General features: G+C 42.9%; 1 protein-coding gene across 1 annotated transcript in view; it reads left to right on the top strand.

Annotated features, from left to right (window-relative positions):
• Window positions 1-21,553, top strand: part of LOC126177652 (chorion peroxidase-like) — a 262,598-nt gene that overhangs the window by 169,998 nt on the left and 71,047 nt on the right. Inside the window, exon 4 of the mRNA XM_049924471.1 lies at window positions 12,954-13,047. Coding sequence (XP_049780428.1) covers window positions 12,954-13,047 — 94 coding nt within the window. The remainder of the gene's footprint in view (window positions 1-12,953; window positions 13,048-21,553) is intronic.

Below are 21,553 nucleotides of genomic sequence, written 5' to 3'. Positions count from 1 at the left end.
AAATACTTGTTACATCACAAAGATCCCAAATATCCCTTGTGAGGAAACGGTGGACATGTAACACTTCCGTCGCACAAAAAATTGTTTGTGTTTATCTTCTCTGAAAACACTAAAATTTGATATACATAGTTTTGTACACCGTCTATGTCAGTGTAATCTTCAGTGAGATTGTTTGGAAAGAGTATTAATTTTAACCAATGTCCTGTTTCATAAGCAGTCATGTAACAGCTCTTAGTCTGCTAGACTACTTCCTTCGGTATATCAGAAATAGACATAAATAAAATGGCGCATCATCAGACACCATCTCGTATTTTTTACAAACTATGACAAATGGTTCACTAGAATCATGACATTAAGTGTGGCTACTATTCAATGGGAGTGTTCCAGGTAGTTGTTCCAACTCTAGCTCCGTATCGCTGTATTGGTTTTCACCCTCATACTCGCAAGATATCATTAATAATGCATGCTTCACGATTTTGTAGAGGTGTTTTTGGAACATTGTAACAGTAAACGTAAGCTTGAAACTAGCACGCCGTCATAGCCTAGTTTGCATTATTTGCCACCACCCGTACGTCACTCTCAGTCTCCTAGTTCCAGCCATCATGCCTGTAAGAGCGGTTTCGGATAACACGCGGGATTTGCGTGGGAACATGTAACAGCGGTGGACTTGCCAGAGAGAGGTAACCGTATCCTTGCATTCAGCCCTTTGTGCAGCTTAGAAGCCGGTGGATGGAGAAAGTTGGCGCCAAGGGCACGTTCCAGACGATCGCCTTACGTAACGGGCATGGCTACGCGCCCCGATCCACTTCTTTGTCCGCGTCATCCTTTTATTTCTCCCATAATCTCCTGTAGCGTGCGAGGCAAGGCGAGATGGTAAAAAGAAAAGGCTTATGAAACATAACCAGTGAACACAGACAAAGGAAGATTCTCGGATTTTCCAATAAGACCTAATATTCGAGAGATAGTAATCTCTCCTAGCCAGTTATTTACAGTTCTCATTTCCATTTCCTGAGGGTCATCTATTCAAGGACGCCGTTCTCCCTCGATAGTTTAACTCTTCCACTGAAGAAGTCTTGCCAACAAAATGTATTTAGTTTCTCTGTAGCAGAGCGTAATACGGTAAATTTCCTTAACTTAGATTTTATCTGCACGGAAAGAGACTCATAACTACAGTGACGTGAAGCATATAAAAAAAACTTAACTAACTACTAACAGAGTTTAGTGCCATTTTGAGATTCAGTCTGGGTTGGTCGCCTGAGATAAGAGACACCAAGGCGATCGATCCCTCGTCAACTAAGCAACGTCCGTTTATGGGACACACTGTCTTACGTCACGTTCTAAAAAGAACAAAGATTCTGTTTGATACGAAGTTAATTTGTTTAAGATTTCAGACGACGGTGATTACGGCCTTCAGAAAAGTATAATAGAATGAATGAAATGGTGTAGGAATTGCAAGTGATACTACGTAATCGTCGCTCAAGATTACATCTGTTCTGCTTTATAAGCGAAATGGCTCGTGTAATACATAGGCTAATTAGAATTTGGAAGAAAAAGGACAGCGTCAGTATTCGTGTGGTAAAGAAAGATACTCCGTGGCACAAGCCTGCAAACGGGCTGCTGGCCTGACTGCATATAGAGTGCAGCCTTAGGAGGGGGAGGGCGGCGAGCCCATCGGCCCAGACGACTTTTATGGCCGTGAAAAAACCCCGCTTCTAGTCTGGATCGAACGAGGTAGCTTCACGGCCGGAGGGTACCGCTCTACCTGCTAGACCATTGCGGCCACTTACTCTCACTGTACTGGAGCTAACTCGTTCTTCTCTGGCTAGATTACGTGGTAAATCTCCTGAATATATATACAATTATACACACATTTTTGATTACGTGTTATATTAAAAATAGTTCCAATACCCAATGCAGATCAATGTTTTCGGTTTGCCTTGACTGAAAGGCGTTTATTCCCAACTGGGAACCTCTTCGCACCATTACTAACTCGCCTGATAGTTGGCTGAAAAGAAATGCGACTCTGTATTGGGCCGTGGGAATTTAAGGAGATGGGACCTACATAAACTGAAAGAACCAGAAGTTGTATAGGGTTTCAGGGAGAGCATAAGGGAACAATTGACAGAAATGGGGGAAAGAAATATAGTAGAAGACGAATGGGTAGCTTTGAGGGATGAAATAGTGAAGGCAGCAAAAGATCAAATAGGTAAAAAGACAAGGGCTAGTAGAAACCCTTGGATAACATAAGAAATATTGAATTTAATTGATTAAAGGGGAAAATATAAAAATGTAGTAAATGAAGCAGGCAAAAAGGAATACAAACGTCTCAAAAATGAGATCGACAGGAAGTGCAAAATGGCTAAGCAGGGATTGCTAGAGGACAAATGTAAGGATGTAGAGGCTTATCTCACCAGGGGTAAGATAGATACTCCCTACAGGAAAATTAAAGAGACCTTTGGAGAAAGGAGAACCACTTGCACGAATATCAAGAGCTCAGATGGAAACCCAGTTCTAAGCAAAGAAGGGAAAGCAGAAAGGTAGAAGGAATATATAGAGGGTCTATACAAGGGCGATGTACTTGAAGACAATAGTATGGAAATGGAAGAGGATGTAGATGAAGATGAAATGGGAGATACAATACTGCGTGAAGAGTTTGACAGAGCACTGAAAGACCTGAGTCGAAACAAGGCCCCCGGAGTAGACAACATTCCATTAGAACTACTGACAGCCTTGGGAGAGCCAGTCCTGACAAAACTCTACCATCTGGTGAACAAGATGTATGAAACAGGCGAAATACCCTCAGACTTCAAGAAGAATATAATAATCCCAAAGAAAGCAAGTGTTGACAGATGTGAAAATTACCGATCTGTCAGTTTAATAAGTCACGGATGCAAAATACTTACGCGAATTCTTTACAGACGAATGGAGAAACTGGTAGAAGCCGACATCGGGGAAGATCAGTTTGGATTCCGTAGAAATATGGGAACACTTGAGGCAATACTGACCTGACGACTTATCTTAGAAGAAAGATTAAGGAAAGGCAAACCTACGTTTCTAGCATTTGTAGACTTAAAGAAAGCTTTTGACAATGTTGATTGGAATACTCTCTTTCAAATTCTGAAGGTGGCAGGGGTAAAATACAGGGAGCGAAAGGCTATTTACAATTTGTACAGAAAGCAGATGGCAGTTATAAGAGTCGAGGGGTATGAAAGGGAAGCAGTGGTTGGGAAGGGAGTGAGACAGGGTTGTAGCCTATCCCCGATGTTATTCAATCTATATATTGAGCAAGCAGTAAAGGAAACAAAAGAAAAGTTCGCAGTAGGTATTAAAATCCATGGAGAAGAAATAAAAACTTTGAGGTTCGCCGATGACATTGTAATTCTGTCAGAGACAGCAAAGGACTAGAAAGAGCAGTTGAATGGAATGAACAGTGTCTTGAAAGGACGGTATAAGATGAACATCAACAAAAGCAAAACGAGGATAATGGAATGTAGTCGAATTAAGTCGGGTGATGCTGAGGGAATTAGATTAGGAAATGAGACACTTAAAGTAGTAAAGGAGTTTTGCTATTTGGGGAGCAAAATAACTGATGATGGTCGAAGTAGAGAGAATATAAAACGTAGACTGGCAATGGCAAGGAAAGCGTTTCTGAAGAAGAAAAATTTGTTAACATCGAGTATATATTTAAATGTCAGGAAGTCGTTTCTAAAAGTATTTGTATGGAGTGTAGTCATGTATGGAAGTGAAACGTGGACGACAAATAGTTTAGACAAGAAGAGAATAGAAGCCTTCGAAATGTGGTGCTACAGAAGAAAGCTGAAGATTAGATGGGTAGATCACATAACTAATGAGAAGGTATTGAATAGAATTGGGGAGAAGAGGACCTTGTGGCACAACTTGACTAGAAGAAGGGATCGGTTGATAGGACATGTTCTGAGATATCGAGGGATCATCAATTTTGTATTGGAGGGCAGCGTGGAAGGTAAAAATCGAAGAGGGAGTCAATAGATGTATACACTAAGCAGATTCAGAAGGATGTAGGCTGCAGTAGGTACTGGGAGATGAAGAAGCTGGTACAGGATAAAGTAGCGTGGAGAGCTGCATCAAACCAGTCGCAGGACTGAAGTCCACAACAACAACAATTGGGCCGTGTCTCAACAAACAGGGCACTCTCCTCCTTGAAGTAAAAAACGAATACAGAGAGATTAAAAAAAAGAAAACTCCTGAATTAGGCGAACAGCACAGGCAACATCACCGTCTCGATCGCATCGCCATTGGTCATTACTTTGCGCCCTATGTATACAAATACACCTAAATGTACACTAGGCATTCATATGATCGTCTGCGATAAATCGTCCAAAAGTTAAAATAATTTCGATTTCCAGCTTTTGGCCAGGGTTCCTAGGAATTTGGTTTTAATTGCAATGCTTATACAGAAAATGGAAATCCTCTCATAAAGTGGTACGCCATTAACCGGCCTCCAGTTCGCCTGGTATTTGGTTGGAGAGACGCTAACTCTTTAGCGAAGTATAACTCGTATAACGCGTTCTGCTTTTGGAACGGGAATGAACAGGAAAAACAAATACAACAAATAAACAAAAAAGAAACAAAAACTCTTAATTTATGTCAGCTGTACATATCGGGCAAGTCATCGACCTGACCGTGTTGGATCTACGCTAAGATACATTCACGCACTAGGCGCTTACGTTTGAAAGTTAAAAGTTTGATCAGATGCTCCCAAATAGGGTATCGTGTGTTCTGTAGGGGTACCACGCACGTTCTTTACACCACCTACAAAAGAAAAGTATCTGGATCTTTAAATGCAGAAACCTTTGTGTTATTGATGACGGGACTGGAACCTGTCGTGACCGAGTGGTGTAATGAAATGATGTTAAGTCGTTCCGTACCACCTGCTTTCCGTGGCGAACTTCAGCAGGAAACCCTTGATCGTGGCTTGCTCGACTTACGCAATACTGTTAAAATGCACGGTACCGGACCAACTCCGAGGCAATTTACTGCAGCCGCAGTTGTGGGCTAGAAGCAGATTACAGCACAGCCGTCATGCAACGCAGCCCAGGCGCGCCAAGTGGAACGCGCCGCACCGGTTCCAGGAGCGTCGTCCTCGTATTTCAGGCCGTTCCCCCCAACTTGTTTTCTCACCACATCCTGGCCTGTTTCGTCAGGATCGATAACTCTATGGGCTCCAATGACTCACTTTTGAAGTTACTTCCATCTCACAGACGCGCCATGTGTTTTCCTGGTTTTTCAAGTTTTCCTTGCTGTGTTTTTTTAGCGACCCCAAATTTTGTCACTGTGGACTGCCATATTTAAACGCTTACGAAGTGTTATTCATTTTTCACAAGTATTACCCACACGGACAAGAAGTCATATTTCAAATAGAAATTTCCAAACTATTAAGACACTATTACAAAATTAATTAATTAATTAACTAAGGCAGAAGAAATTAACAGCGAGCTGGATCCGAAAGGTTAAAAATATTTAGAAATAACCAGCGTAAAAGCATAAGTAGCATCAGAAAAAGATATTTTCAGAAGGAAAGTATTAAAAGATTTAAATGAATTCCAACTAATATGGAGTAAGCGAACGGGAGTGAAGTGGTCCAAAGAAAGAAAAGCACAGACGTGGTAAACACATGAAAGAATGCTGGAGGAAAAGCAAAGAGCGATTGAGAAGTACCTGAAAGTGTCACGTCGTCACTAGCTGGTAAAAACGGAAGACAAAAGAATGAATTTCACTTCCAGAAGAACTATTTATTGTCATGCCCAGTAGCATGAACTCAACCTTGGTGAACATCCACTCAAGATATTGCTGTTAGTAGATTGTTGTATTTGTTGACGAGCTTAAGAGACGGGAAGCACCAAACTGGCGTAAAAGTACAACTTTACGTAGTTAAAATACTGGAATTATATGGAGGTTTCTGTGTCAGTCTATGTAAATAATAAAGCAATTCTTTTATGTTTGAAAACTCTTAACCTTGGATATATTTTTCACACATCAACTTAGCGGAATGTTGGAGGACGTGCTAAAAGCATCATTATACGTGTAAATAAAATCTTCACTGAAAATGGGTACGTACTTTACGACAGTTGTAAAAAAATTTAAAAATATGACAGTCAAATGTTTTGTGACATGATTTTTCTGAAAGTAAATGTATTAGAGAAACTCTTGACGCACCTTTGAATAATGCACAGCAGATAAATACACTCCTGGAAATTGAAATAAGAACACCGTGAATTCATTGTCCCAGGAAGGGGAAACTTTATTGACACATTCCTGGGGTCAGATACATCACATGATCACACTGACAGAACCACAGGCACATAGACACAGGCAACAGAGCATGCACAATGTCGGCACTAGTACAGTGTATATCCACCTTTCGCAGCAATGCAGGCTGCTATTCTCCCATGGAGACCATCGTAGAGATGCTAGATGTAGTCCTGTGGAACGGCTTGCCATGCCATTTCCACCTGGCGCCTCAGTTGGACCAGCGTTCGTGCTGGACGTGCAGACCGCGTGAGACGACGCTTCATCCAGTCCCAAACATGCTCAATGGGGGACAGATCCGGAGATCTTGCTGGCCAGGGTAGTTGACTTACACCTTCTACAGCACGTTGGGTGGCACAGGATACCTGCGGACGTGCATTGTCCTGTTGGAACAGCAAGTTCCCTTGCCGGTCTAGGAATGGTAGAACGATGGGTTCGATGACGGTTTGGATGTACCGTGCACTATTCAGTGTCCCCTCGACGATCATCAGTGGTGTACGGCCAGTGTAGGAGATCGCTCCCCACACCATGATGCCGGGTGTTGGCCCTGTGTGCCTCGGTCGTATGCAGTCCTGATTGTGGCGCTCACCTGCACGGCGCCAAACACGCATACGACCATCATTGGCACCAAGGCAGAAGCGACTCTCATCGCTGAAGACGACACGTCTCCATTCGTCCCTCCATTCACGCCTGTCGCGACACCACTGGAGGCGGGCTGCACGATGTTGGGGCGTGAGCGGAAGACGGCCTAACGGTGTGCGGGACCGTAGCCCAGCTTCATGGAGACGGTTGCGAATGGTCCTCGCCGATACCCCAGGAGCAACAGTGTCCCTAATTTGCTGGGAAGTGGCGGTGCGGTCCCCTACGGCACTGCGTAGGATCCTACGGTCTTGGCGTGCATCCGTGCGTCGCTGCGGTCCGGTCCCAGGTCGACGGGCACGTGCACCTTCCGCCGACCACTGGCGACAACATCTATGTACTGTGGAGACCTCACGCCCCACGTGTTGAGCAATTCGGCGGTACGTCCACTCGGCCTCCCGCATGCCCACTATACGCCCTCGCTCAAAATCCGTCAACTGCACATACGGTTCACGTCCACGCTGTCGCGGCATGCTACCAGTGTTAAAGACTGCGATGGAGCTCCGTATGCCACGGCAAACTGGCTGACACTGACGGCGGCGGTGCACAAATGCTGCGCAGCTAACGCCATTCGACGGCCAACACCGCGGTTCCTGGTGTGTCCGCTGTGCCGTACGTGTGATCATTGCTTGTACAGCCCTCTCGCAGTGTCCGGAGCAAGTATGGTGGGTCTGACACACCGGTGTCAATGTGTTCTTTTTTCCATCTCCAGGAGTGTATTCACTTGCACCTTTGAAGGTTTTAAGATTCTGCGGTAAATATTGAACTTCTAATTCTCAGCCGGGTCCTCATTTGCTGTACAAAATTTCTAGCATCATTCCCTGATGCGTCAAATGTTTCTCTAATCTCATTCATTTATTAGTATTTGAAAATCATTTCACAAAACATTTGACCGGTTTTTTTTAATTTTTTTATTTTTCAAGTTTTGTTTAGAATGCATGAATGTAATATATTTAAATATCGATCAGTATTCTATTATTATTGAGAGTATGTAGACCAAGACAAAGCAGAGAAGTTTCAATTTATTAAGCTTAACCATTACGAATGTTTAAGAACCTGTGACTGTTTATTCAGTGTATATACACAAAATTGCGACCAGTCAGTTTTCTCAAGTAGTTCTTTATTTAATTCATGGACCGGTTTTCGAACCTTTTCAGGCTCATCTTCAAATGGTGTGCAGGAAGTTACGTAGGAGCCTGATAAGGTTCGAAAACGGGTTCACAGAATGAATAAATAACTATTTAAAAACTGACTGGTTGCAGTATTATATGGGAGGCTTTCGTTAGCTTCGCTCAAACATTTAACCAATATAATTGACTTCTATACCGTCTCTGATAATTTCTTACGTATATTCCCTGTCGGAGAACAATCGTAGAATTCATATGATAGTTTATGTAAGACTGTTAATTTTAAATGTCATTATTTGACTAGGGTACATGGGATGATACGGGGAATAGCAAAAATAAACATTCTTTTTTTCTCGCAAAGACTATATACTGTCGAAAATCGAAATCTGACTTCCTGAAATTCAATCATCCGTAATGACTCGTATATTGCAGTGGGACTTCTCGGAAAAAATGTCTGCGTCTCATCAGCAAAGTAAACACCTCCGCCGTAAGCAAATGGTTCCTAGAATTGGTTCATTTGTCTTGAATTACCATGTCGTTTTGGGCTTGCTAAACACATGCAAAATTCAGCAATGTAATTTGATCCGAAGTTCTGCAAATATTAAGTAATTTGGAAGAGTGGACAGTAGGAACATACGGCACCGGAAAGGAAGGAAGGAAGAAAGATTAGGGCTTAACGCCCGGTCGACAACAAAATCATTGGAGAAAGTATACAAGCTCGGAGTTAGTAAAGGATAGGGAAGGAAATCGGGCGAGCCATTTAAAAGCAATCACTCCCACATTTACCTGGAGCGATGTAGGGAAATAACTAAAAACCTAAATCTGGATGGTGGGACGCTGATTTGATCCGTCGTCCTTCCGAAAGCGAATCGTGTGTCTAACCGCTGCGCCACTTGACTCGATAAGAACGGAAATATAGACGGGTATGTATAACTATTAAGCTCTAACAATAGCTGGACGAGCAGTTTATTTGCACGAGAATTTGTGTCATTTCTAAATTGCCGCCGATATGCAGTTCGTACAAACAATGCATTTCTCATTACAACTTAGGCTGTCCAAATGTTTTGTGAGATGTTTTTTCTGAATTTTAAATACAGGTGTCCAATTCTGACATGACATACGAATGACAACGGGAAATTCCGCAGTTCTGGGCAACCGTTCCAGAAATGTTTCATTCGAAATCATTCTTCGCTATTATCCATGTGAACGGCTTGCAGTTGTGGTCTGTTGGGCGCTGAAAATATTACATTTAATTTTTTTTGCAATATATAATGTACACTGCTGGAAAAAGTGCAACACCCTCTGTGTTCAGCGGCACCAGGGTATAATAAGTGCATACTGAGAAGTTATGGTGTTAGTGATTCATCCGGCACGGTTGTCGACAATCGGATGGTGCTCAGGAGCTCTCTATGGATGCCTTCTGTTTAGACTCTACAGGTAGTTGCTGTGTTGAGTTTAGAGTTAACGGTGTTCGCAATCTTCATTCTATAATACAATCATACCCCGCCGACGAGTGCATGTGCTCGTCGAACAACTTAAGCCATCTGAACGGCACTGCATTGTGGGGCTGCGGGAAGCTGAAAGAACGTATCGACGGATTGCTATACGTGTTGAGCACAAAGTATCGGTGATGTGTCGCTGCTTCTGGCAATGGTTTTGTGGAACAAAACTGTAGACCAAGTTCTGGTCGTCCAATAGTATAGACTCGCGTCAAGATCGACACATCGTACGAGAAGTGGTGGCCGACTGCATATCATTCAGGGACGAAAGTCGGGCATATATTGCACCTGCTGTGTCATCAGGGACCACTGGGAAACGTATGCTTACAACAGGACTAAGATCACATGTGCCTGTGGCCAGGCTACAGCTGATACCACGAGACCACCAAGCACCGCTATGCTGGCGTCGTGGAAGAATCGACTGGAAAATGGCATGGCCTCTGCTGTCTTAATTGATGAGTGTAGGTTCTTTGTGTATGCGAGTGATGGACGCACACCTGTACAGGAGAGACCTGTTGAGCAGCCTATTCTCGAGAGCATCCGCCCACGACATATAGGTCCCACTCCAGATTTCAGGGGGTGGGGGTCCATCAATTACAACTCTCTGTTATATTTGGTGTTTCTTCAGCGTAAAAAATCAGTGCCCGCTATACTGCACAGGTTGGTATCCCCGTGATTGTGTGTATTATGTATTAAAATAGGGACCTAGAACGACGGAGAGGCTCCGTACCGCCGTAGCCCTCAGTAGTTCACAACCCCACAACAGGCCACAGATCCACGCACCCCACCGCCGCCCCACACCGAACCCAAGATTATTGTGCGGTTCGGCCCCCAGTGGACCACCCCCCGGGAACGTCTCATGCCAGACGAGTGTAAATGTTCGCGTGGTAGAGGAATTATGGTGTACGTGTATGTGGTGACTATGTTCGCGCAGCAATCGCCGACACAGTATAATTGAGGCGGAATAAAGGGAACCAGCCCGCATTCGCCAAGGCAGATGGAAAACCGCCTTAAAAACCATCCACAGGCTGGCCGGCATACCGGACCTCGACACTAATCCGCCGTGCGGATTCGTGCTGGGAACCGGCACGCCTTCCTGCTCGGGAAGCAGCGCGTTATACCTCGCGGCTAGCTGGGCGGGATTTATCGCCGTTCCTTCGATCGGAAGGTAATGTGCTCTTTGAGCAGGGCAGTGAACGTCCACATAGGGCTGCTACGACGCCACGTGCTCTTCGTGATGTACGGCTGCTGTGGCCAGCAAGATCACCAGATCCCTCGCCAAATGAACACGGATGGGACATGGTGAAGCGGGAACTTACTCGTTCTCCAGAGCTTGCAAGAACCATTGTGGATATGCAACAATGGGTGCAAAGTGAATGTGACACTCTGCCACAGGGGGTGATTTGGGACCTTTACGATCTTTTACATGCGAGAATCCACTCCTGTGTTGCAGCCGGATTGGGGTATACCGTGTATTGATGCTACTGTTTCGGCATATGTATTTTATTTTCTCTGAATTTGTTACTATGTACTCCTACAGCACTGGACACCCTGTCCATTCACTCTTCAATAAAATGCTGTTGTCCTTGAAGGTGTTGTATTTTCTTCTGGCAGTGTGGCAGGGTATTATTCAAAGGAAGTTACCTTATACCCACCTAACTTTCACGGTTAGAATTTTTTAAGAAGAGGAGAGAAGGAAAAATAAAACGGCTAATGTGCGTAAGAAGGATGGGGCTGCTTTCAATTTTTTAAGATGATAACGATAATGTCTGGTATTTGTGCCATATTCTGAATATTGAAAGATTCTATTAGAGTACACATGCAAATTAAGTAATAAAACGATTTTAATGTTTTGGAAACAGATGAAATTTTCTAAGGATTTACGGAGGTATTACCTACGAAAGGTGTCCGTATTTGTGGCGCCAGTAGTGAGGACTGAGGAGACGGAAACTCAGTGGTTGCCTGTTAAATAACATGACGCGTTAGAACGTGGCATTTGGTTTAACTATTTTTTTAGTTATTTTAATATCTTTAAAAAACAACTGTAATATTTCAGTTCTGTTCTGAGATTTAGGTAGTTTCATACTAACAGGAGCAGGTGCAGTTCACAATGAAACTAAGCGATCATCGGGTTCAATATTAGACTAAGTTCAGTAGTGGAGGTGTTAGACCACTGCTTTCTCGTGAGCCAGCTATAGAGACACGTGCAGTTTAACCCTTTGAGCCCCAGTGGTTTCTGCCTCAAACCACCATTTTATTATCTTTTTAAAGTACTAGTCACTGCAAAACAGAGACTCCAGGCGGTACACTGAGGTATTTCTACGAATGTAATGCGATGCAGTAGTCGCTTGCAGCGTTCAAAGCAACAGTCAGCTCGGAGATTTTGTGACGTTATTTTAGGAGGTTTATATTCGCACATTTTTATTACGTAATTAACTTGACGTGTAGTTTTTGCACAGTTATCAAACTGAGGAGACAATTAGCGATGAAAGTAAATATGTCTACAGTTACTGTAACGTAAACTTGATTTATATTACAGATTTTATGAGTGAACTTTCATTATTAATTTTGTAATTGGATGTACATTTATTAAATTTCAGGCCCAGTTTTTAATCATTATTTCGGAATATAAATTTTATTTAGGTTTTATAAATTCATGGAAGTTTCCAGACGTCACCCATTATTTACATATTCGTCTTTCATAGAAGAAATTTGGAGTGATATGGATTCAGGGGCACCTGAGGCAGGTACATCAGGAACTTCAGCTCCTCTGCCAAGCCCAGGACTACGGAACTCATTGAAATGCAATTTATGACGATGTTGATAGCGACAGTGAAGATGGGCCTGTTACGTTTAACTCACAAATAAGATGGCTAACATCGTGCAAATTAGTAGCTGTGCGTGACTTCTCTGAAGAGGTCGAACCAAATGCTAATGTAAGCTGTCGGTCTTCCGTGGAAGAGTTTCTGAACATGTTTACACAGGAAATGATGGAGGTTGATATGTCCCAGTAGTTCCAAACTGAAACAACCTCCATAAAAGAATGCATTGTTAACTTTCCGACAATTTTCTTGTTGTTCACGATAACAATAAAGTCTAATTTTGCGAAAAATGTTAAAATCATATATTTTTTCATGTTGTTGGGATTCGAAGGGTTTACGAGGAAACTGAACGACTGGCATTTTTACACCAAAGTATTTTTTTTCAGATGTAAAAGTATTAGTGCTAAAAAATTCTCTTATTGTCAGATATCGAACATCATAGCTGTCACGAACCTAAACTAAACGAGATACGACATTTCACTATATATTTAAAGTTGTAGAGTAAATTTTTCCTTTCACGTGCAATTAATTCTCTCAATGTTGCATTTATTTATATGTTTTTTATGTTCGGTTTGCAGATGTTGCGCAGCCAAAGTCACAGATATGGAAGGCAGAGGAGGTGGCCACGCTGGGAGAACTGCTGCTGGACATTTCAATCAACCTGGCCAAAACGTGAGTATAGGCACGCCAGCGTTCTCACGATATCGTTCGTGAAGCTCACTACCGCCCTTCCTCCTACAGCAAACAATATTGGGATGACCATAGACGCCGACTTACCAAGACGGAAATGGCATTAATGTTGCAAGTGTGGACGAGAATATTATTTGAGCCTGTGGACGTACGACTTTTATTCTGTAGCTTATTTTACACTGAACACGTACGACAGAGTATTTTCAAGCTCACAGACAGCAAATGGCTCGAGGTGCAAAATCGCTATTCTTTGCACACGAATCGTCAAGTCTAAGCTTGCCGTATGTACACTGCTACTGCAACGGATACATGGATACCACGGTATTTATTTCCGATAACATTTCTACCTTCATATTAAGAAGCCTCGGACGTTTTGGAGTTTCATACATCAGTATTTGTTGTGACCTTCGCGATACGTGCGTGATTTTCGTAAAAGGCAAAGTTGTCTGACAACCTATTTTTTTCTGTTGATAATAGCAGTCACAAAATTACAGACCTTTCCTACAGAGTGGGCAGTCATATGTGTAGGCTTTATCCTTCTTATAGCCGTGTACACTAGGACGACGCAAAGTGAGATATTTTTTACCTCCCACTCTTTCCTTCATTACCAAACTGATTACTAATTCATGCCACAAGTAGTCTTAGCAACTGATCCCTTCTCTTCGTCATGTTGCGACAGAAGTGTCTCATCGACCGCATCCTTCTTTCAGTGAAATTGTGTCACAAATTTCATTTTTCCTCAGATCGGTTCAGTACGTCCTCATTAGTTATTCGAGCTACTCACCTAATTTTAAACATTCTTTTATAGCACCAATTTTCAAAAGCTTTCTTTTTTTTTGTCTGACCTGCTTATTGTCTACATTTCACCTTCGTAGCATATTACATTCAAGACAAATATCTTCAGAAAAGAGTTCCTAACAATTAATTTTATATTTTCGATGCTGTTGCTGTCTTCAGTCCGAAGATTAATTTGACGTAGCTCTCCACGCTACGCATTTCAGTGGAAGTCTCTTCATCTCTGAGTAACTACGGCAACCACAATCCATTTGAACCTGCTTACTGCACTAGGCTACTGGTCGCCTCTGTAAATTTTACCCCCGTCACCACTCTCCCACCCTCAACACCTAGTTGAAGATGCCTTGATGTCTCATAATGTGTCGTGAGAGCCGATCCCTTCTGTCAGTCCAGTTATGATGTATATTTCTCTTCTGCTCAGTTCTGTATATTACCCCCTTATTAGTTTGATGATCTACCCATCTCGTCTTCAGCATTCTTCTGCAGCGTCGTATTTCAAAAGCTTCTGTTCTCTTCTTGTCTGAACTGCTTATTGTCCAAGTTTCACTTACGCTAAAGGCTGCACTCCACATAAATGCCTTCGGAAAAGAATTCCTAACATTTATATTTATATTCGGTGTTAATAAATTCCTCTTTTTCAGAGACGCTTTTATTGCCATTGCCATTCTGTGTCTCAGGAGTATTCCGAGAAGGAGATCGGTGATGGACAATATCTTCACAATGAAACTAATATGTGAAAACGCACGAAGGCAGGACTGGAGACGCATGTTGGATTCATTGACCACCAGAAAGCGTACGACAATTTACCCACTAACAAACTGGGGAAAAAGTTGAAGGAGATAGAGTTAGATCAAAGACTGCTAAAGGCTGTTATAAAGTTACACGGAAATGAAACAGCGAGAGTAAGGATTGGAGATAACTGGACAGAAGAATTCGAGGTGAATGTGGGTCTGTGGAGGCATGTGGGCTGCCACCGACCCTCTTTAAGATGTATCTAGGAGCAGTCCTGCAGACTTGCCAGATTGTGACAGTGATAGTAGAGGACAGCAAGACAGTGAATCTGTATTTTGCAGATGACCGGATTATACTAGCACGAGATGAAGATGATCTGAGGCATATGATAAGAAAGATTAAAGAGGAATACAATAAGACTGGCCTGAAGATAAACATGAAGAATTGAGAGTACTTGAATGTTGGAACGGAAAAAGTAAATAATCTGGAGATAGAAGTAATTGTAGGTGTGGAAAAGGAAAAATACCTTGGGCTATTAGGTAATTAACAGAGCACAGACAATGATGAAATCATTGTTCTAAAAATGATGAAATCACTGGCAGAATTAATAAAGAACGAGTTGTAACAGAGCAACGAACTATTCTGTGGAACAAAAATATAAGAAGAGAAACGAAGAAGAGAGTGTACAAGATTACAGTCCACAATGCAGTTTTGTATGGAGCAGCAGGAGACACGCTAGAAATAAAGAAAAAAAAGAAAATTAAATGTTGAGGAAAGTGAGACAGAAGTAGACGGCAACTGGGGGCCGAGAAACAGCGCCAGCCAGCCGTAGATAATACACAAGAAGAAGTAGCCAGTCTATATTTTTATCCTCTCCACGTCAGCGATCGTAAGTTATTTTTAGTATCTCATTTCCTAGTCTAATTCCCTCAGTATCAGATTCGTTGTAATTCTTCTACCGGTCCCTTTTTAACACGATCTTAACTCCATCTGGGGTACCTCGTTTCTTTAGCACAGGTGCAAACTTAAGTCGTTCTGTGGCCTGTACATAACGATTGCAGGCGAAGAAAGTAGTAAGACTGTCCGCTGACTCGAGAGAAAGGAGAACGTATAATGGCGCGAGGGTTCGGCGGGCCAGCAGGGCTGCTGAAATAAGCGGGCGGCAGCGACTTAGCGTGATGTGGGTGGCGCGGGGCGGCGACGCCCACTGCAGGAATGCGGCAATGTGGGTCGCGGGCGGCCTGCCGTACTGCTGAGCACACCGTACTGACTGAGTCCGACGTCTGCGAGGGGCGACGTCCACTTTGACATATCACCCAGCACGCAGAACGTCCAACAAAGGCGTTACACTAGTGATGTCAGCAGCTCGTGGTCTGGTGCATAGCACTTATGTGAAATACAGAACTGGGAATGAAAGGGAAGAGATGTGTGGTAGTTCGTGACTTCCAGCAGCACGGGGAATTATGGTAATGCAATAGCGAAAGTTGAAAGTTTGTGCCGGACCTGGACTCGAACGTGGATTTACCTCTCTTTATGACCGTTGCCTTAACCACTTCGGCCGTCCGGGTATGATCCCTGACCGACTCAGGTTTCTATCGCAAAATTGATTCAAATTGCTCTGAGCACTATAGGTTCAAAATGGTTCAAATGGCTCTGAGCACTATGGGACTTAACTTCTGAGGTCATCAGTCGCCTAGAACTTAGAACTAATTAAACCTAACTAACCTAAGGACATCACACACATCCATGCCCGAGGCAGGATTCGAACCTGCGACCGTAGCGGTCGCTCGATTCCAGACTGATGCGCCTAGAATCGCTCGGCCACTCCGGCCGGTTTCTATCGCACATTGCAGTGCAGCGTTCCTCGTCCATTAACCGCTACTGGCAAATTATTTATTGCTGTAGGAGTTCAAATCAAATGGCTCTGAGCACTATGCGACTTAACTTCTGAGGTCATCAGTAGCCTAGAACTTAGAACTAATTAAAAATAACTAACCTAAGGACATCACACACATCCATGCCCGAGGCAGGATTCGAACCTGCGACCGTAGCGGTCACGCGGTTCCAGACTGAAGCGCCTAGAACCGCACGGCCACACAGGCCGGCCGTAGGAGTTCGAGCGACATTAGTGTATCCGTACTGAATCGACAGACATGCCCGACGGAACAGACACCACTGATATACATACACCGAATAGCCAAAGAAACTGGTACCCTTGTCTAATATCGTGCAGGGCCCGCGCGAGCATGCAGAAGTGCCGCAACAAAACGTGGCATGGACTCGACTGTTGTTGAAGTAGTGCTGGAGGAAACTGACATCATGAATTCTGCAGGGCTGTCCATAAATCCATTACAGTACCAGGGGGGTGGAGATCTCTTCTAGACAGCACGTTGGAAGGCATCCCAGATATGCTCAATAATGTTCATGTCTGAGGAGTTTGGACATGTTTAAACTCACAAGAGTGTTCCTGGAGACACTCTGTAGCAATAGTGGACGTGTGAGGTGTCGCTTTGTCCTGCTGGAATTGCCCAAGTCCATCACAATAAACATGAATGGATGCAGGTGATCAGACTGAATGCTTCGTACATGTCACCTGTCAGAGTCGTATCTAGACCTATCAGGGGTTCCATATTGCTCCGACTGCACACGCCCCACACCATTACAGTCTCCACCAGTTTGAACAGTCTCTTGCTGACATCCAGGGTCCATCGATTTATGAGGTTGTCTCCATACCTGTACACGTCCATCCGCTCGATGCAATTTTAAACGAGACTCGTACGACCAGGCAACATGTTTCCAGTCATCAGCAGTTCAGTGTCGGTGTTGACGGGCCCAGACAAGGTGTAAAGTTTTGTGTCGTGCAGTCATCAAGGGTATACGAGTGGGCCTTCGGCTCCGAAAGCCCATACCGATGTTGTTTCTTTGAATGGTTCGCAGTTTGCTTTAGGGCTGCACTTCTGTCACGCTGAATGATTCTCTTCAGTCATCGTTGCTCCCGTTCTTGCAGAATCTTTTTCCGGCCGCTTCGATGTCGGAGATTTTATGTTTTACCGGACACCTGATATTCACGGTACACTCGTGAAATGGTCGTACGGGAAAATCCCCACTTCGTCGCTACGTAGGAGATGCTGAGTCACATCCCACGTGCACCGACTGTAACACTACGTTCAAACTCACTTAAATCTTGATAACTTGCAGTTGTAGCAGCAGTAACCAATCTAACAACTGCACCAGACTCTTGTCGTCATATAGAGGCGTCGCCGACCGCAGCGCCGTATTCTGCCTGTCTACGTGTCTTTGTATTTGAATATGTATGTCCATACCAGTTTCTCTGGCACTTTAGTGTAAGTGCGCCTCCTCTCCTTGACGTTTGTTTCAAATGCGGATGCACTAATATCATCCGAGGTCCTACGGGAATCAATAATTTGCCATTGGAGGGGGGGGGGGCGGGGGGGGGGGACAAAAGACGAGGGACTGCAGCGTGTGATAAGTTGGAAATTTGAGTCGGTCAGGGATAGTGTCCGGATGTCCGAAGCGGCTAAGACAACCGCTCGTGAGAAGCGGTACATCCGGGTTCGAGTCCCAGTCCGGCACAATCACCATTCCATTACCACAATGCTCTGTGCCGCTGGATGTCAGGAATTCCCACCCACCCCTTCACTTTCTTTACCCATTCTCTATTTCATGTAAATGTTACCATTGCCTGGATATATTCCAGTCTCTGTTTTCCTCTACAGTTAACACTTTCTACAACTCTCTCTAGTACCATGGAAGTTATTCTGTGATATCTTAACAGATGTCCTACCATCCTGTCCCTTTTTCTGTTCAATGTTTTCCATATATTCCTTTCCTCTTCGATTCTGCGGAGAACCTTCTCATTCCTTACCTTATCAGCCACCCAATTTTCAACATTCTTCTGTAGCATCACATCTCAAATGCTTCGATTCTTCCGATTTTCCCCACAGTCCATGTTTCGCTGTGACCCAAACGTACATTTTCAGAAATGGCTCCCTCAAATTTAAGCGTATGTATGATACTAGTAGACTTCTCTTGATTAGAAATGCGTTTTTGGCCAATGCTAGTCTCCTTTTTATGTTCTTCTTGATCCATGCGTCTTGGTCTTTTTTGCAGCCTAGTTAACAAAAGCACTCAACTTCGCGTACTTCGTGATACCCAATTTTGATATCTTTCTCGCTGTTCTCATTGCTGCTACTTCTCATTACCCTCGCACTTCTTGAGTTTACTCTCAGACCACATTTTGTACTCATTAGACTGTTCATTCCAAGCAAAACCTCCTGTAATTCTTCTTCACTGTCATCGAGGGTAGCAGTGTCATCAGCGAATCTTATCATTGATATTCTTTCACTTTGTATTTTAATCCCACTCTTGAACTTTTTTAGTATTTCCCTCATTACTTCTTCAAAGTATAGATTGAACAGTAGGAGCGAAAAATTGCATCCCTGCCTTACACCCTTTTTAATCCGAGCCCTTCGTTCTTGGACTTCCATTCTTGTTGGTTCTTGTACAAATTATATGTCTCTATACGCACCTTAATCTACCTGATATTATATCTTGATCCTACGCAAAATATGACGGTAGCATCAGAATGGTCCACAATGTTCGAGATACCTGGTCTCTAAATTAACGCAACAGAGTTTCACAACAGTCTCCTATATTACAAAGAGCGTTTAATTTCGTTGCAATTATATCAGTGGGTCTCGTTTCAATTGAATTTATCATATTGGCTTATGTAAAAGGAATGTTATTTTATTTTACGTGTATTTTCAAAAGCATAGTCAGTGGTCTAATATTGGTCTATATCTGCAGATGACGCTTTCTAGTAATTTCATGTCTGTTGTATACATTGAAGAATTTTTGAGCTTTAATATACTTCGTTACAACTGTTATTTAAACTAATTCTCTATCTAAATAAAAGTCAGTATCTTCACAAATGGATATAATACATATAGGAATAAAAATGCTATTTATCGTTACAGTATAGGGGTAAGATCACGGTTTAAATTTAAAGGACAGCTATCAATCGCAAAAATCCTTAATTTATTACATATTACCAGCGTCATGTGAGTACCGAAATGCCAGAGCAAAAATTGTGTTTCTTCCATGTAAAGGCTAGTGTCATTTGTCATAAGTTTACGCCATGTCACATTGGTAACTCTACGATTCTTCTGGTAATGTATTGATGATGACTAGGCTATAGTTTTTATCTTGATCTGCAATACATTACGGATTTTGGGAGTGACTGCTGCCCTTCTTTAAATCTGAATATTCGATAGTCGCTATGTACACGTGCATCCTGGATTCCAGTTCAGTTAAGATCATTGTTTTCTGCACCAACTATTAAGCCATCGTGATGAAGTGGATATTTTTTTTTTCAGAGTGGTTTGCATTTGTAACCTGTACTTTTGCGTGAAATCGAATTAAAGAAACAATACCGAGCAGAAAATTGTTATTATTTGTGTATTAAATAACTATTCATAGCCCCAGAAAACAGTCCATCATGTATTAATTGCAGTAAGAATTATAGTTTCAGGGAACAGAGAGTCTCTCTCTCTCTCTCTCTCTCTCTCTTTCTCTCTTACACACACACACACACACACACACACACACACACACACACACACACACACACACACACACAGCTGACAGTTTTTCACAGTTTTGGTAAGATTGGAGTAATAATTGATAGCTCTTTACAAATTAAGGGCAATCGCACATTTCAGCTATGATATTAAACAATATTACTTTTTTTACATCCCTGTCTCGCCTAACATCATTCTTCCCCCTGCTTATAGCATATTCAGTCAGTATTAATGGAACGATTTCCCGTAAAGCAGATTTCTGTTAGTACCAGAAGCTGCAAATAGCTTAACCAAAATCTCGAGGATGATGGCCAGACAATCGCTTCAGAACGAGTGTAGGGCTTTCTAATTTCTTTGTTCGTCCATTGAGCAGTAAAATATGAAAACTCAGTACTCCCACTCTTTTGCGCTCTGTAGCTCGTAACTAGACGGATTTCACAGGAACAAAGTGAATTGGAAGGGCAAGCTTGAGTTTTTCCGCTTGGGCAGTCAGAACCTTGTACACTACAACAGAATGCAAGTACTCATTTGCGTTGGTGACTACGAGTATCATAACGCAGCTGGGAGGTAACCACGTTAACTCGTACAGAATTACACAACCGGAAGTGGGAAAGAGAAAGCTGTGACCGAATATCAGTATCGAATATCATGTTTTTCTTCGTTGCTGAGAAATGACTCCATTGGAAAACTAAAGAAAGTTAACTGTAGGGAGTAGTGAGTCATTAGCCTGAAGGAACGGAGAGCTTCATTTATGCTTGTGATCATACAGACAAGCAAAGAAGTTAGAAACTAGAATAAATTTTCACTCTGAAGCGGTGTGTCCCACATTCGAATCTCGAACCGGCACACAGTTTTAATGTATCAGGAAATTTCAAAGTAGAATCCGCTCAACATTAGATGTGTGAAGTATTAATTACCCTTACTGCTGTTACAGAAATTATCACCTATCAGCATGTCTGTCTAATATGAAATACTGTGCTTTCCACCTTAATAACAGTTGCCGAGCTAATGCTGGAGATCACGTGGAAAGGAACACCGCTACAAAACTGCAGTACACCAAAATAACTGGGTGGTACTTTTCACCGCACTCTCGCAAGTTGTGTGCTAGAAAAAAATCCTGTATAAGCTGACTGGTAAAACATGTAGATCACAGTAAGACAGAATGAATACACTGGCTCCCGCTTAGTGCTTATCTGTAGCCAAATTTGCATCTCTATCTTTTCAAGTGCAAACTGCGGACAGGTTACCTCCATACTACATAAATGAGAAACTGCAGCTGTCCTTTGGCATAGCATCACCTGACATTCGTCGGTAAACAGTGCCACTTTGGAAACGACCGTGGCAGTGAAATGTCTAACTCA

Source organism: Schistocerca cancellata, chromosome 1 (assembly GCF_023864275.1).
Source record: "Schistocerca cancellata isolate TAMUIC-IGC-003103 chromosome 1, iqSchCanc2.1, whole genome shotgun sequence".
Lineage (NCBI taxonomy): Eukaryota > Metazoa > Arthropoda > Insecta > Orthoptera > Acrididae > Schistocerca > Schistocerca cancellata.
This window is presented reverse-complemented; position numbering and strand designations above follow the sequence as displayed.